At 56.4% G+C, this 14,625-nt stretch overlaps 1 protein-coding gene across 1 annotated transcript in view; it reads right to left on the bottom strand.

Moving 5' to 3' along the window:
- Positions 1–2,539: 2,539 nt before the first annotated feature.
- ATP2A3 (ATPase sarcoplasmic/endoplasmic reticulum Ca2+ transporting 3) overlaps positions 2,540–14,625 on the bottom strand; it is a 33,026-nt gene continuing 20,940 nt past the window's right edge. Inside the window, exons 15-21 of the mRNA XM_052658877.1 lie at positions 12,956–13,176; positions 11,821–12,023; positions 11,158–11,243; positions 6,679–6,812; positions 6,169–6,286; positions 5,530–5,647; positions 2,540–2,664 (exon numbers count right to left, since the gene is read on the bottom strand). Coding sequence (XP_052514837.1) covers positions 2,645–2,664; positions 5,530–5,647; positions 6,169–6,286; positions 6,679–6,812; positions 11,158–11,243; positions 11,821–12,023; positions 12,956–13,176 — 900 coding nt within the window. The 3' untranslated portion in view covers positions 2,540–2,644. The remainder of the gene's footprint in view (positions 2,665–5,529; positions 5,648–6,168; positions 6,287–6,678; positions 6,813–11,157; positions 11,244–11,820; positions 12,024–12,955; positions 13,177–14,625) is intronic.

Raw genomic sequence — 14,625 nt, forward strand, 5'->3', positions numbered from 1 at the left:
CACTCACTGCCTGTCTGTCAAGATGAGGGCCAGTTAGATGATCAAGCCAGAGTGAGCCATGCCTGGCCCATCTCGTGGAGCTGGTTGAGGACGCCCGAGATGAGGTGTGTGTAACGGCTGTGTTCTGAGATGGACCTTGTACAAGGGGGAAACCTTTTCATTCCCAGGTCCTGTGGTAAGCTGTATGCCAAACCCTGTCCCCCAAATTAAACCTGGCAGCTCCTAAGGGCGGCTACAGCCTGCTCTGGTCATGGCCAGCTTCCTGGATGCCCCATCTGTGCCTTGCACGGGGTCCTCTTGCTCAGAGACCTGCATGTGTGGCTTACTGCTCTGCAGCCGCTGCTAAGAAATTCTTTGAGACTTCCCTGGCGGTCCAGTGGTTAAGACTTCACCTTCCAATGAGCAAGGTGTGGGTTTGATCCCTGGTCAGGGAGCTAAGATCCACATGCCTCAGGGCCAGAAAACCAAAACATGCAAAACAGAAGCAATGATGGGGCAAACTCAACAAAGACTTCAGATACGCTCCACATCAAAAAAAGGAAGAAGAGAAATTCCTAATCTTTGAACAAGAGGCTCCACATTTTCACTCTGTACTGAGGCCCACTGGTTACGGAGCTGGTCCCACCTCTGGCCCTGTGGGCAGGGCCCGAGTCCCCTTCCCAGGGCAGTCTCCTCTCCCTTCAGAGGAGAAAACGAGGGAGGCAGGGGACCCTGGCTCTTCCCTTCCCAGAGCCCCCGGTCCCAGAGGGCAGGGCCCTCTGGGCGAGTCAGGAGTTCATGACAAGCAGCCTCATGAGGCCCCTGGACAGTGTGCACCTCAGGAAGCCCTGGGGGGATGCATTCGAGTGGGGCTGGTAAGGACCAGAGATGGATGGCACCTGGGGGAGAGACAGGACCCATGGAAGAGCCGGGGCTGGGGTCCCCTCTGCAGGGAACACAGGACCCCTGATATTCAGGCTCCAGGCCCAGCCCTGCTTCCCATGGACCCCTCCCAGCCTTGTTTCCCCATGAATCACGTGTAAAGGCCTTTGATCACGAGCACAAACTGTCAAGCACAGTGCACCTGCGGAGAAGGCAGTCGTGCCAGAGACTCGACTCCAGAAGTCAGGGTCTCCCCTGCCTCTCGTCTGACGAGATCATCTCTGGCTGGGGGTATGGGAGCCCCAGATCTTGCACATGGATCCTGGGGGAGGGGGATGAGGGGGTGGGAGTCCCCAAAGGAAGCATGGAGTGGGCAGGGGGGGCCCGCTCCCCAGCAAACACAATAATGACCCTCACGGCCCCAGACACTCGACCTTTATTTTTCTACCAGACTGCAGGTCAGCAGGTGGGTACAGGCCCCTGCCCCTCCTCTCAGCCTTCCTCCCCTACAAAGACATGGAGACTCTGCGTTCTCTCACTTTCAAGAGAAGGGAGGGCAAAGGCTAGGGGGAGGGGCCGCTGAATGTTGAGCCCATCTGTCTGCAAGGCAGGCCGAAGGGGCTTCTGATTCTGGGGACCAGGATGGGACGTGGGTCTTGATTTACATATAAAAGAATCACTCTGTACTCTCTCGAGGAGGGGCAAGGACGCAGTCATTGCTCACTGCTTCTGTGCTGAGCTAGTCTTTGCCAGAGGGGCAAGAGATGAGTGCAGAGAAACATGTGTCCCTCGAACGCTCTCTTCCCTCCACGGAGGTGATCCAGGTGCTCACGGGTCCCTCCAGCAAGGACGGAGGGGGGGAATGTGCCCTTGATAACTCGCCCATTCTTAGTGACAGACACCCTTCTGGCTCATGGGTGTGCGGGGGGCAGGGGCAGAGACTAAGGCCAAGGGTCACCCGGCCATGCAGAGGTGGGGATGGCTGAGCCCTGGGCTGGGTGGCAGGGCAGTGTTCAGCGACCCCAAGGAGGTCTCAGGTCTCAGGCGGCAGGAACACAGAAGGCAACTCCATCCTCTGCTTGGCAGGGCAGGCAACGCAGAGATGGCGTGTTTCGTTTGCTTGGAACAGAGAACCCTGAGTCTGCAGCTGAGGCGGGTAGGCTGGCCATTTCCCAGGAAAGGGGGATCCCTGCTCAGCCCCCCTCCCCCACTCCTGTGTCCCTCTCCATGAGTCTTCAACTCCCTGCATGGATAAACAGAAACAGGCTCAAGCCCTGGTGAGTCGATTCCAAGGAAGCGGAGTGGAATGGAGGGGGCTGTCTGTCCTCGCTGTGCACGGCTGGGTCCGGATGTCCCCTCTTCACCCTGGGGCCGACCAGGCCCCAGACCAGGCACTCACTAAGAGTGAGATCAGAGTGGTTCCCAGAACTCCATCAGTGTAGACACGCCCGCAGGTCGCTAAGGGCATGCCCCGCCTCAAAGCAGGGGAAGCGCTCAGAGTGTGAGTGTGCATGCTTGTGGATCCGGGGAGGAGGGCTCTGGGCCAGCTCCGGCCTCTGGGCAGGCCCCTCGCAGGCTGCAGATCCTAGACTAGAGCCCGGAGACCTGAATCACAGAGCCCCCAGGCAGGCGGGAGTGGGGACGGAGACCCCAGGCCAGGCCTGGTGGTGAGCCCAGTGAGCAAGCAGGCAAGTGTGCAGGCGGGTGGGGGGTGGGGGCGAATGAATGCTTGGGCACCGTCACTCCGAGGTACGTGCTGGAGACTCCACTCTGCTCCCCGCACTCACTTCTGGCCCTTGTCTTCTGGAAGAAAACCCGAGAGCGTGTGAAGACGTAAGTGCGGGAGCACACATCCAGGCTGGCTCCCTCGGGCCTCTTCCGGCCTCCTTTTCTCCGGGGAGAGCCCCACTCTTCCACAGCATCTCTCAGTCAGCCCCCAGCCCTGCTCCATCCCTCTAGACATCCTCGGGGCTTCCATCACCCCATGTATTCCATCAACACCCCCAGAGCATCCGATGTACCTTCTCTTGGTTTCTAGTTTGGTGAACCACCACCCACCAGGAGGAGGTCCAGGAACCAAGGCCACCCTGACGCCTCGCCCATCTCTCGTCCTCTGCTGCCTCAAGGCTTCTCACCAACACCCTCCTGCCCCTAGCATCATGCCGCAGACTCAGCCCACCACTCCCTTCCATGGCTCCCTAACTGCCATCAGAATAAACCCCAGGCCCACCTCGCATCTTGAACCCTCCCAGATCGGTCCATACTCAATCTCTCCAGGCCTCCTGCCCCCCTCAGCAAGGCCCACAGGCCTCCGCCTGACAGATACTCAGCCACACCTGGGCACAGCCAGGAGATGGGGCAAGAGGACACCCCTCAACCCCCCGGGGCTGACCCAGCACCCACAGTCCTCTGCAGGGCACACTCCTCATAAATTGTGGGCAAGTCACGAGCAACAGTCCTCTGCAAAACTTCCCTAAAAGGCCATCAGGCTGGCTTGGGAACATAACAGGGTCTCCCGTCTCACCCCTGCCCTGGATGCCTTTAGGAGACCCAAGGGACTGCGGCCCTTGGGGCAGAGCTGTCTGGGCTGCCAGCAGGCACACTCCACCCCATCTCTTTGATGTGGGCATAGATGCCCAGCCTGCAGGCCCCACACCACTCCTGACACCTGAGCATCACACTCACAAGCCAAGCCTCACCAGGACCACAGTCAACATCTCAGGTTATTGGTGGAGGTGGAGGCATTGCCTGGGACCAGCTCACCCTGGGCCTCAGTGTCTCCCCTCCCAGACCAGCTCTACAGGCTCCAGCAGCCTCCCTACCTCTAGCCTCGCACCCCATCTGCCCTCCATGGTGATCCCAGTTCTTCCTATGCCTCCGCCCTTCTGTGGCTTCCACTTCCCTGAGGACAATGTCCAGGGTCCTTACCTTGGTAACCGAGGCCCCTGCCCCATTCTGGCCTCACCCTTGTACCCTGCACTCTGAGTTCCAGCCCCACTAAAGAGCCCAGCTCCTTCTCCGCCAAGTTCAATCCTCCCCTTTCAAACCTCTGCTCAAACCCTACCTTATCCCCAGCCTGGCAAGGATGCTCCCTCCCCTGTCCCATCCTGCTAGGGGCCCGCTCCTTTCCCCAACCCGGCCAAATCCTCCATCATCCAGCAACCAGCACTGGAACAGTGCTTCTGGAAACAGAGGCTTCTCCCCTTGGCTGAGAAATATCCTCACTTGGGAGTTTTCTCGAGAAAATGTGCAGAATCTCTTGGCCAAAGAAAGTCTTGAAGACATGAAGCTGTCTAAGCTGCCCGTACCCCCAGGAGGCCTGACTGTGGAGGTGACCAAGTGTGGCTAAGGTCAAGCATTCTGGGTGGACCACCCCCCGACTCTGCGCTCCAGCCAGAGTTGGGGTCCCGAAGATAGAATTTCAGATGACAGAGCCGGCTCCTCCTTCACCTCCCCTGGAGCGTCCAGCGTGCTCAGTCGTGCCCGACTCTTTGCGACCCTATGGACTATAGCCCGCCAGGCCCCTCAGTCCATGGGACTCTCAAGTGTCCGGGCTGGGGGGGCAGAAAGAACCCCGCAGCAGGCACAATGCCGTGTCCGGCTCCCCTCCCCGCACCCGTGGGCTGGAGCCTTGCTTTGGCTCCCACTCGCACCAGCTCCACTTTCCCCCTTTGGCTGAGCCCTCCTTTTCCTCCACCATGTCTGGTCACCCTGTGGACAGACCTGGGGTGGGCCAGCTTCTCCAGAGAGTGGAGGCTGACTTGTTTTGGCCTTTTGAATAAGACAAAATATTTGCAGTACCCAGGAGGGCTGGCCAGCATGGGAGATGGGGGCTGATTGATTGCCTTGGCCCCTGTGGAATGCCAGACACGTGATCTATTTATAGCCCCCACCCCCACCCCAGGCATCCCCCCCCTTGGCCTGGGATACATTCCTGCCAGAGGTGGCCCTTAAGGACCCACCCAGCTGCTCCAGCACAGGCCTGGGTCATCTCTGGGCCTAATGTGGGCCAGCAGCCTGGCCACAGACCCAAGGCCTTGGCTCCAAGTCCCAGGAAGAGGGAGTTTCTCACCCCTGCTTCCTCCCTCTCTGGGCAGTTCAGAGAGTGAGAACGATCCCACCTCCCTGCCCTGGGAGGTTCAGAGCTGCCTGCTCTTTGAGCCCCTGGCAGAGGCGGGTAGAGACGGACAGCATGCCCCAGCGCACCCCTCCACACACCGCCCCCCACCCTGCCCTTTTGCCCTCCATTCCCAAGGTAAGGCAGACCCAGAGATGGGAACTCAGAAAATGCCCCTTTCACCCACCACAAGGTGGTGCCAATGAGGCCGACCCTGTGTGGTCTGGGGTCCCAGAGGAGGCAGTCAGCGGCTGCCCAGTCTGTGTCTGGGAGGCTGTCCTGAGAGTGCCTGCATTGCGACGCTCAGCTCAGAGAAGTCAGAGGGGAAGACCCAGAGGAGGGCACAGCAGGCCGGGCTGGGCAGGGCTGGCAGCGAGCGAGGAGAGCGAGGTGGCCCAGCCCTGAGCGGTGCTCCCGTCAGCCGCCCAGTGAGCTCAGGGGCCTGGCCCCTGCAGTGCAAGACCCTGCCAACACCCACTGCAGACTGGGGGCAGAGGCAGGCAGGGAGGCGGGCTGGAGGCGAGCAGGTAAGGGGTGGGGCCTCCACTCACCATCCACGTGCTTCCGGGACAGGTACTTGAGAGCCTCGTCAAGCAGGATGACAGGCAGAGATATCTGGAGCACCGCCACCCACTGGCGCCCATTCAGTGGGGTCACTTGGAAGATGAGCTGAGATGGGGGCGTCTTAGTTAAAGGAAGGAGTGCCCAGAGCCCCCCACACCCACCGCTTCACACACCCCTTGCTACCGTGGACTCCTCACAAGCACGTCTAAGACGTCCCCCCCGTCCCGCCTCCAGATCTGTGTCCCCTCAGTCCGCTCTGCCCCTGGTGTCCTCCCCCGCCCTCCCCGCAGGACCAAGTCCTTCTGTCCCGGTGGGAAGTGGAGGGATGCTGCACTGGCAAAGGGCATCGTCTTTCCTCCTGCCCCAGCCTTGGGGGACCTTTTTTCTATTTTTTTCTCCTGTTCTGTTCCCCAAGTCTGGGGGGGGGGGTGTCCTGAAGTGGGGGACACATCTGGCTGACCAGGGTCCAGCTCCATGCGGTCATGGGGCACCATCAGACCTCTCCTCCATCACAGCCACCAGGCAGTTTCACAAAGAGGCCCCAGAAAGGCCCAGCCTCAGAGGGGAATTAGGGCCCTGTGACCCCAGGAGCCGCAGGAGGGGAGCAGCGCTGGGCAGCGACTCACAGGCAGGGGCGGCACAAGCAGAATGAGGAAGTGCAGGGCCATAGACATGGCCACGGCCGCCAGCAACCAGGGGTTCAGCCAGGGCGGCATCCGCAGCAGTGACTGGTTCTCCGACACGCTGTGGAGGGCACACGGGGCACTCACCTCAGGCCAGGATGCGGGCAGGGCCCACTCTGGTCCCCCACCCATCCCCCAAGTGAGGTGCAGGGAGGAGCTGGTCTGAGTTTGAGCATCGTCCTTTAAGATCTGGATCGCTTCTGGGAATGCAGCCAGGAGGGGTGTGTGGCTATTGCCCACTCAGCCCCCAGGGGCCAGTCCTGGGGCTCGGACCCCCTTTCTCTGACCCTCAGACCTAATCCTGGTGCTTCTACTTCCTCAGACCTCAGCCATGTCTCCCTTGATTGCCCGGATCCCAATTCTAGCCCCCGTCGGATCTCAAAACCCTCCTCTGGACCCTTCTGACCCTCAGCCCCCGTCCCAGCCCCCGCTTCAGACCCCCTGCCAGCCCACCTGTTCAGGGCATTGCACATCTCAATGGTCACCAGCACAGACAAGGCCATGGTCGTGGGGAAGCGTGATTCAAAGACCTCGCAGTCAATGCCAGCAAAGAGCGGGTTGTCCTCGGAGCACTTCAGGAAGTTCCTCTGGGGGCACCCAGGTGAGATGGGGTGCAGGCAGAAAGAAGAGTGGCAGGACCAGGGCATGGGAAGCCTCATCGCCCCCCTCACCCTCAGCTTACATCTGAGGACACCGTACAGCCAGTGCTGCTGTGGAGAGGGCCCAGGGAGAGGTGCTCGCTCACCCAGCATGGGGACAGCGGGGCTGCACTGTGCCAGGGGGAAGGGCAAGATGTTCTGCGGTGGGGTTGTGCTGAGCAAAGGGGAGAGCAGCTGGTATGAGGCTGGGGAAGACGGCAGGGGGCCCTGGAATCAGGGGGTGAGGGCCTGAGTATCAGAGGTGCAGGGGTTGGGGGAGGCAGTGATTAAATGAAGCCACCAAATGAGCTGGGCTTCCCGGGTGGCTCAGAGAGTAAAGAATCTGCCTGCAATGCAGGAGACCCGGGCTCCATTCCTGGGTTGGGAAGATCCCCTGGAGAAGGAAATGACAACCTACTCCAGTATTCTTGCCTGGAAAATCCCATGGACAGAGGAGCCTGGCAGGCTACAGTCCATGGGGTCGCAGAGTTGGACACGACTGAGCGACTAACGCCAAACAAGTAAATGCATATGAAAATCGATCAGCAAAATTATACTTGAATAGAATTCACCTTTGGCTAGTAGAAGATGAGGCTGTGAGCGTGGGTGCTAAGTCGATTCAGTCATGTCCAACTCTTTGCAACGCGACCCTATGGACTGTAGGAGCCAGGCTCCTCTGTCCTTGGGATTCTCCAGGCAAGGATACTGGAGTGGGTTGCCATGCCCTCCTCCAGGGGATCTTCCTGACCCAGGGATCAAACCCAAGTCTCAGGTCTCCTGTACTGGCAGGCAGGTTCTCGACCACGAGTGCCGCCTTGGAAGCCCAGAAGATGAGGCTACTGGGGCCCCAGTCATGATTATTAAATAAGATTCCATTCACACCTCTCTTGATTTCTGCCACTGAAATCGAGCTCTACCAGACCTGCCCTTCGCTCATGACAAGGCCTAACACATGCACGGTCAGGTGCAGGCTTGCTACACAGCTTCTCCACAATGAACAAGGAGCTCTCAGGACTCGATAAGGGAGGTGGCGCTTGCCCCTGTGGCCCCAGGGGAGTTTTCTTCCTGTCCCTGAACCTCGCTCTCAGAAGCCGCTGTAACAAGATGCTGCTGAACTGAGGCCACTCGTGAGCACTTCTGTCTCATTCTCTTCCGCACCACGGGGATCGACATGGACATTCACAACCATTACACAGCTCTGTTCTCCAACATCTGGCCCCTGGAATCTCCTCTGAAACAGTGATCCTTTTAAGATTAAAGTTTAGAAATGAGGGCCACATGCTGCGAAAATAAGCCTCAAAGAGAAATCTGTAAAAGGATCAGCGGCCTGACCTCCTGCCCAGGAAATCCATCCCTCATTCCCCACATGGCATAAACGTGGGTAGAGCGACTCCGTCAGCCTGAAAGGACTGCTGGTTCTTTCCTCTCTCATGCACGATGCAAAACGATAAAAGACCATGGCTTGGCTAGACTTCTCTCTTGACAAAGAGATGGAGAGGAAATTTCTCCAAAAAAACTGAGCTCCAGTATTTGGGACAAGTGCACAGTTTTATTTGGCACTGATCAGAGGGCAGAGAAAATGTCCTAAACTTTGAAACCACCCAGCTGACCAAGAGGACAAATGTTCTTTCGGGTTGTGTCGCCACCGTCAGGCCTCACCTCCAGATCTTAGCAGTAAGGACCTTCCTCAAACGTGTACACGCAAATGCCATGCACACACCTCCCATTTGGCCACACGTGTGGTTGCATCCCTATGCCCGTGCACAGGGAAGACAACGAGAATAGGATGACGTGGAGGTGTTTCAATAGATTAACATCCCGGGACTTCCCTGCTGGCACAGTGGGTAAGAATCTGCCTGCCAGTGCAGGGGACACAGGTTCGATCCCTGGAAGATTCCAACTGCCACAGAGCAACTAAGTCCTGCACGACTGAATTCCACGTGCCCTAGAGCCTGTGCTCTGCAAAAGGAGAAGCCAAGACAATGAGAAGCCCATGCATCGCAATGAAGAGTAACCCCTGCTCACCGCAACTAGAGAAAGCCCACGCACACCAACGAAGCCCCATCATAGCCATACAAAAACAAAAACACCCTGCCCAGCTCCGACCTTCGGGTTTCAGCAGTGAGCACCTGCACTGTGCCTGGGTCGTGGGCCGCAGTGTGGCCTCCTGCACTGTTTGTTAGAAGGGGCTCAGGGGCTGGAACTTCTGCCTCACAGTTTCATCGTGAGCACCCCTCCCCTGGGGGTGGCAGGCCTGTGTCTTTGGGTGAAGCTACTGTTCTCCCTACTCCTTCCCTTGGCCTCCCTGGCTATTTCCCATTCGCCTTCACCTGTGAGCCTCCCTCTGGGTTTCATTAACATTTACATAGCTCTTGCCACGTGCCAAGTGTTGGTTTAGGCACTTTATACGGGGTAATCGGGTAATCGTCTGGACAGCCCCATGAGGCAGGGTCTATTGCCCAGTTTATATGGGTGGAGAAGTGAACAGAGAGGTTAAGTAGCCTGTTCCAAATCACACAGCTCGTGTGTGATAGAACCAGGGTGTGAACCTGGGCAGCCGGGATCCAGGATCTACTCTCCTGACTTTATTCAGCATTCCTCCAGGAATGCTAGCGGGGCTCCGGGCACCTCTCCTGAAATTCCAACACCTGCAGCTGAGAGTTCTACTTTAGGTCTAAGTCTTGACCACCTCCGAGTTCCACAGCCTCCTGCCTTTTCTCTGCGGAAGCATGGCTCACTGTACAGTGTGACCGCCCATTTCCCTGGCTCTCTCCCCCACCAGACGGGACACTCTCTGCAGATACTCTGCCATTTCAGTCACCACCATTGCTCTAGCAGTTTGTGCCTGGCACAGTCAGTGCCTAACAGCCACTTCTCGCCCAAGTCGATAAATGAGAAATGGAATGACCCGAGGACAGCTGGGAAGGTGGCCCTAGGGGGACTGAGGACGGACTGCTGGTGGGTGTGGGATGTGTGTCTAGCAGGACTCCAGGGGTATGGTGTGGTGGCCAGGGAGAAGGTGGAACTGAGATGCACATGGAAGAAGAGCGAACTGTTTGCAAAAAGGCAACTGATTTTGACTTCGGACTTGATGAGTGCACTGGGACCATGGGATATCCCATAGGAGGTATGCAGCTGGCTGTATGGGACTGCTCAGAAGGTTGACATGGGGGGAGGTCCCTGGGGATTTGGGGTTCATAGCCCAAAGGATGGTGATAGTGATGGGACAGGAGGAAGGCTGTAGCAGGACGGTCAGCACGCCCCCACTCTCCACCTGGCGCCCCCACAGGAGCTGCAGGGGCAGGTGTCTCATCCATCCGCCGAGGGCTGGGGGCCACCAGCCTTTGGGATAGGGGTCTGGGCCTAGGCTCTGCACTGCTGCCAGGAGGGGAGCCCCATGTGCTTGAGGGCTGGTGGGAGAAAGAAAGCACCCCCAGCTGCCTGCACCTAGCTGTAAACCCGGGAAAGAGCCCTCACACTGCCCCCAGCGGTGGGGAAGACTGCGTTTCCCTGACACACCCAAGACAGGGGCAGGAGGTCGGGGTCCCTCTCTTGAGCTCTTCTGTCTACGGGAAAATAGAAAGGCAAGCACACCAGAGGAAGGAAAGTCTACATCCAGGCAGCTCTCTCCTTTAAACCAGAAACCCACCACTGGCCTGGCCAGAATTGCCGCAACGGTTCTTTCAAGCAAAGGAGATGCGTTAGCTGCTCAGACAGAGGGACAGATGGACAGACAGCAGTTGAGGTCAGGATGGAGGTGGCGTCTCCTTGCTTGCTTCCAGAGCTGGGTGAACTAAGCCAGGCCTGTGGTGTGCACCTGCCAGCCAGGGGACTTCAAGAGGTCAATGGTTTCTTTCCCCAAGAGACAGGTTGGCTATGAAAGCCTGGCAGATTCCTTCTCTCCACTATTGATCACTTCAGCCTGACCCTCTGCCAAAAGTTCCACCACTTAGGTGCTCCGATCACTGAGCCCTCAATGTTTGGGAAGTTTCCCAATAAAGGTAAGGCTTCCGGGCAGTGAAGCCCTGAGGCCCTCTGTAACTGAATGACAGGGGAAGCGAGCAGCATTTTCTCTGGCTTGGGGGCTGTGCTCCTGTCTCTGGGCTTCTGGCGGCTTCTGAGCTTGTTTCCTTAAGTGGCGGGTGTCTACAAGTGTGCAGGGGTGGGGAGGGACAGCCACTGGCCACCCGTGGGGTTCTGGATGCCCTCTATCCTGGAACTTCAACAACAACATGGGCTGTGAGTTCTACCTCTCAGATGACCCCAATGGGCTTCCTGGCCATCCCTTGCTTACCAGCTGGTAGAAGGTGACCTGCGGTCCCTCGGCATCATATAGGAACCACCAGGTGGCAGCAGCCACTGTGGCCAGGCCGACGTACACTGCGGGGAGGGCAGGAAGAAACTGGCTATAGGGGACGCCTGTGGTTTTCTGGCATCTGTTTCCCTTTCCCCATAATTTGCTGAATCTCTCTCCCTTTAGTATGCAGCACCTCCCTCCGGGTCAGCAGTGGCCCTGATGGGCAGTCAGCATCTGCTCCATCCCTGGCCACAGTGATTGGCAAGGAGATAAGCAGTGACACAACATGGGTGGAGAACAGGCCTGAGAATTTCATCCTGTTTCTACAGGAGCCCTAGGATAAGACTCTTTCTTCTGCTTTATTTGGGATTGTAATGGGCCAAGTCTGAGGGCTGGAGCTTTGGCAACCATCCTGCCATCCCAAGGGGCACCTGCGTAAGAATGAAGCTCAGGCCAAGCTAAAATATGACAATGACAGTCTGAGGGCTGGATCCAAACATGCCTGAAGCATACCTCGTCTTTTTAGTTACAAGAGTCCACATATAGTTTCTCTTGACATAAGCCAGGCTGAGTCATATTGGTCAGGAGTTTGTAAGTATAACTGATACAAGGGTCTTAGGAAACTCCAGGAACCCCTATGAAAGCTGGGGCCCCACTCACCTCCAATAGCCAGATATCGGAAGAAGAGCCAGCCACTGATGAGGGCCTCTCGAGGGTTTCGGGGTCGCTTCTCCATAATGTCCAGGTCTGGTGGGTTGAAGCCCAGGGCTGTGGCAGGCAGGCCATCTGTCACCAGGTTCACCCAGAGCAGCTGCACAGGGATCAGGGCTTCCGGCAGGCCCAGAATTGCTGTGAGGAAGATGCTGGAACCAGAGTTGTGGGCTTGAGCCCCCAGCAAATGGAAGGTTCAGCTGCTACTCACACCCAGGCCCGGGAGTGCCCCCCACTGTCTCTGCAGCAGCCCCGCCCCACACTGCTAGTTCTGATGTGTGTGCACGAGTGAGAAGTGGGTGCATACACTCTGGTCACATTGGGCCACCCCTGAACCCCCAGTCTCAGCTCTGGGGCCTGGATAGACCCGCCCTTTAGGCCTCTCCCATTGAGGACAGGGAACAAGTTCTCTTTAGGATACACACAGACACACACATGTGGACAGTGCACGCCTGAGCAGATACACATTTGTTCACAGGTGTGTGCAAAAAACCTAGTGCAGGACACACAATCCCACAAAACACAAGCAAACATCTACACGCTTGCCCTGACGTGCACAGATGCAGAATTCTTCCATGGCCAGGCAAACGTGCACTTGCCATTCGCCACAGGCGTCACTCACACGTGAACCTAAGTGTGTACGCGATTACATGCGAGCACAAATCCTCGGTGCTTGTACTCATGCCCAAAGATGAACAGGAAGTCACATGCACACGTGTACACACGCCTCTCACTCAGGCACACACCCTATGTGCACACACATGAACATATTACTGCCCAAAGGTGAGGTGAGTTCTCCCATCTCGCAGGACTCTGAAAGTGGGAAGAAGGTCATGGCTGGAGGGATGCCAAGGGATTTCTCCAGCACCACCCTGGGGACTAAGGTACATCAGGGGTTCTGGAGAATGATGGGGTGTCCCCGTTCCTGCCCACCCTGAGGTGAGACTCTGGAAGGTCCCAGTCTTCCAGGGAAGGACATGGGTCCCATCATCCCTGCAGCCCCATCCCAGAACCAGGCAGTCTCCCTGTCCTGGGGATCCACAGCTGGTCCAGAGGGCTGGGAGGACGGAACATAGGGCCTCACCAGACAACCTCGCCGACGTTGGAGGAGATGAGGTAGCGGATGAATTGCTTCATGTTGCTGTAGATGGCCCGGCCCTCCTCTACCGCAGCCACGATGGAGGCAAAGTTGTCGTCTGAGAGTACCATCTCCGCTGCTGACTTGGCCACGGCTGTGCCAGAGCCCATGGCAATGCCAATCTCCGCTTTCTTCAGGGCTGGGGCATCGTTCACCCCATCTCCTGTCTGAGGGCCAGGTTAGGGGGTTTCACACCCGAGGAACTTCCCTGACACCTGCCTGACTCCCCTCCCTCAGCCTGTCACCAAGGTTAGGGCTTGTCCCCGAGGAAGCAGACAGCTGAATGGAACCAACGGTGAGGTCATGAGCCTAGAAATTGATCTGGGGCTGAGGCTAAGGACAGGGCAGGGAGTGCAGACAAGGACAAAATTGAGAAGAAGGTCAAGTTGAAGGTCAGAGAAGATGGTGAGGTGAGGACGGGAAGAAGGTAAGTCAACATTGAGGGCAAGGATGAAATCAAGGTGGGATGTGGGGTAGAAAATGAGACTTAGGTTAAGGACAAAGTTAAGGTCAAGTCAGGAATGAGGTGAAGGTCATGGCCCAGGTCAAGGGTCAGTTAGGGGTTGTAGTTAAGGGGAAGGTTGGAGCCCAAGGTGAAAGACAAGGTCAAGAGTGGACTCATGTTCATGATAAAAAAATTAGATTAAGGGAGAGATCAAGTCCAGGCTATGGACCCTATCAGGAATGATGTCATGGTAGAAGTTAGAGTTGATGTCAAGGTCAAGATTGAAGGCCAGATCAAAGTTGAGGTCAGCATAAAGTAATAGACTGTTGGGGGGCAGTCAATGTCAGGGATCAGATCAGGGCCCAGGTGAAGACTGGAACCCATATCAGGTTGAACTGAGTAAAGGATCAGTTTAAGGTGTTTAAGGTTGAGGTCAGGGACCAAATCAGTGTGAAGGTCAAAAATAAGGGCCAAGAACAAGTTTACAGTTGTGGTCAAGTCAAGGTTGGTGCCCAGCTCACTATCAGGTCAACGTAAAGGACTGGGATAGGCTGCAGGTCAAGATTATAAACTGAGGTCAAGAGCGGGGAGTGAGATCAAGGTTAAGAATAAGATCAGTGTTGATGAAGAGGTCAGCAATCAAAAATGAGACAAAGCAAAAACTGAGACCAAACCAAGTGTTCATCCAGAGGAGAAGGGATGAAGAGACTGGTATTATGCGGTGCAATGCCACTGAACAATACGCAAAAAATCATGGTGCTGAATCCCTCAACAACACGGATAAACCTCAAAGAAAAAAAGCCAGACACAAACAGCAAATGCTGTATGATCTCACTCATGTGAAAATCCATGAGAGGCAAAATAATCCATGATGCCAAAAGAAAAAAAAAAAATCAGAGCAGAGATTTCGAGCTGTGGCCTGATGGAGAAGGTGTGTAAAGGAACCTCATGGGTTGACGGTAAAGTTCCCTCTCCTGTGTGAGGGCAAAGTGCACTGATGTCTACAACTGAGTCTGAAATGCATTAAGAAAGATGGGTTAAAAGTGGGTAGATGGACAGGTATGTGATAAAGCAAATATACCTATGCTATTTATAGACTCTAGATTGCATTCACTATAAACATCATTTCAATTTCTCTTTGTGCTTGAAATTTTTTGAAATAAGATGTTGG

Source organism: Budorcas taxicolor, chromosome 19, assembly GCF_023091745.1.
Source record: "Budorcas taxicolor isolate Tak-1 chromosome 19, Takin1.1, whole genome shotgun sequence".
Classification (NCBI taxonomy): Eukaryota; Metazoa; Chordata; class Mammalia; order Artiodactyla; family Bovidae; genus Budorcas; species Budorcas taxicolor.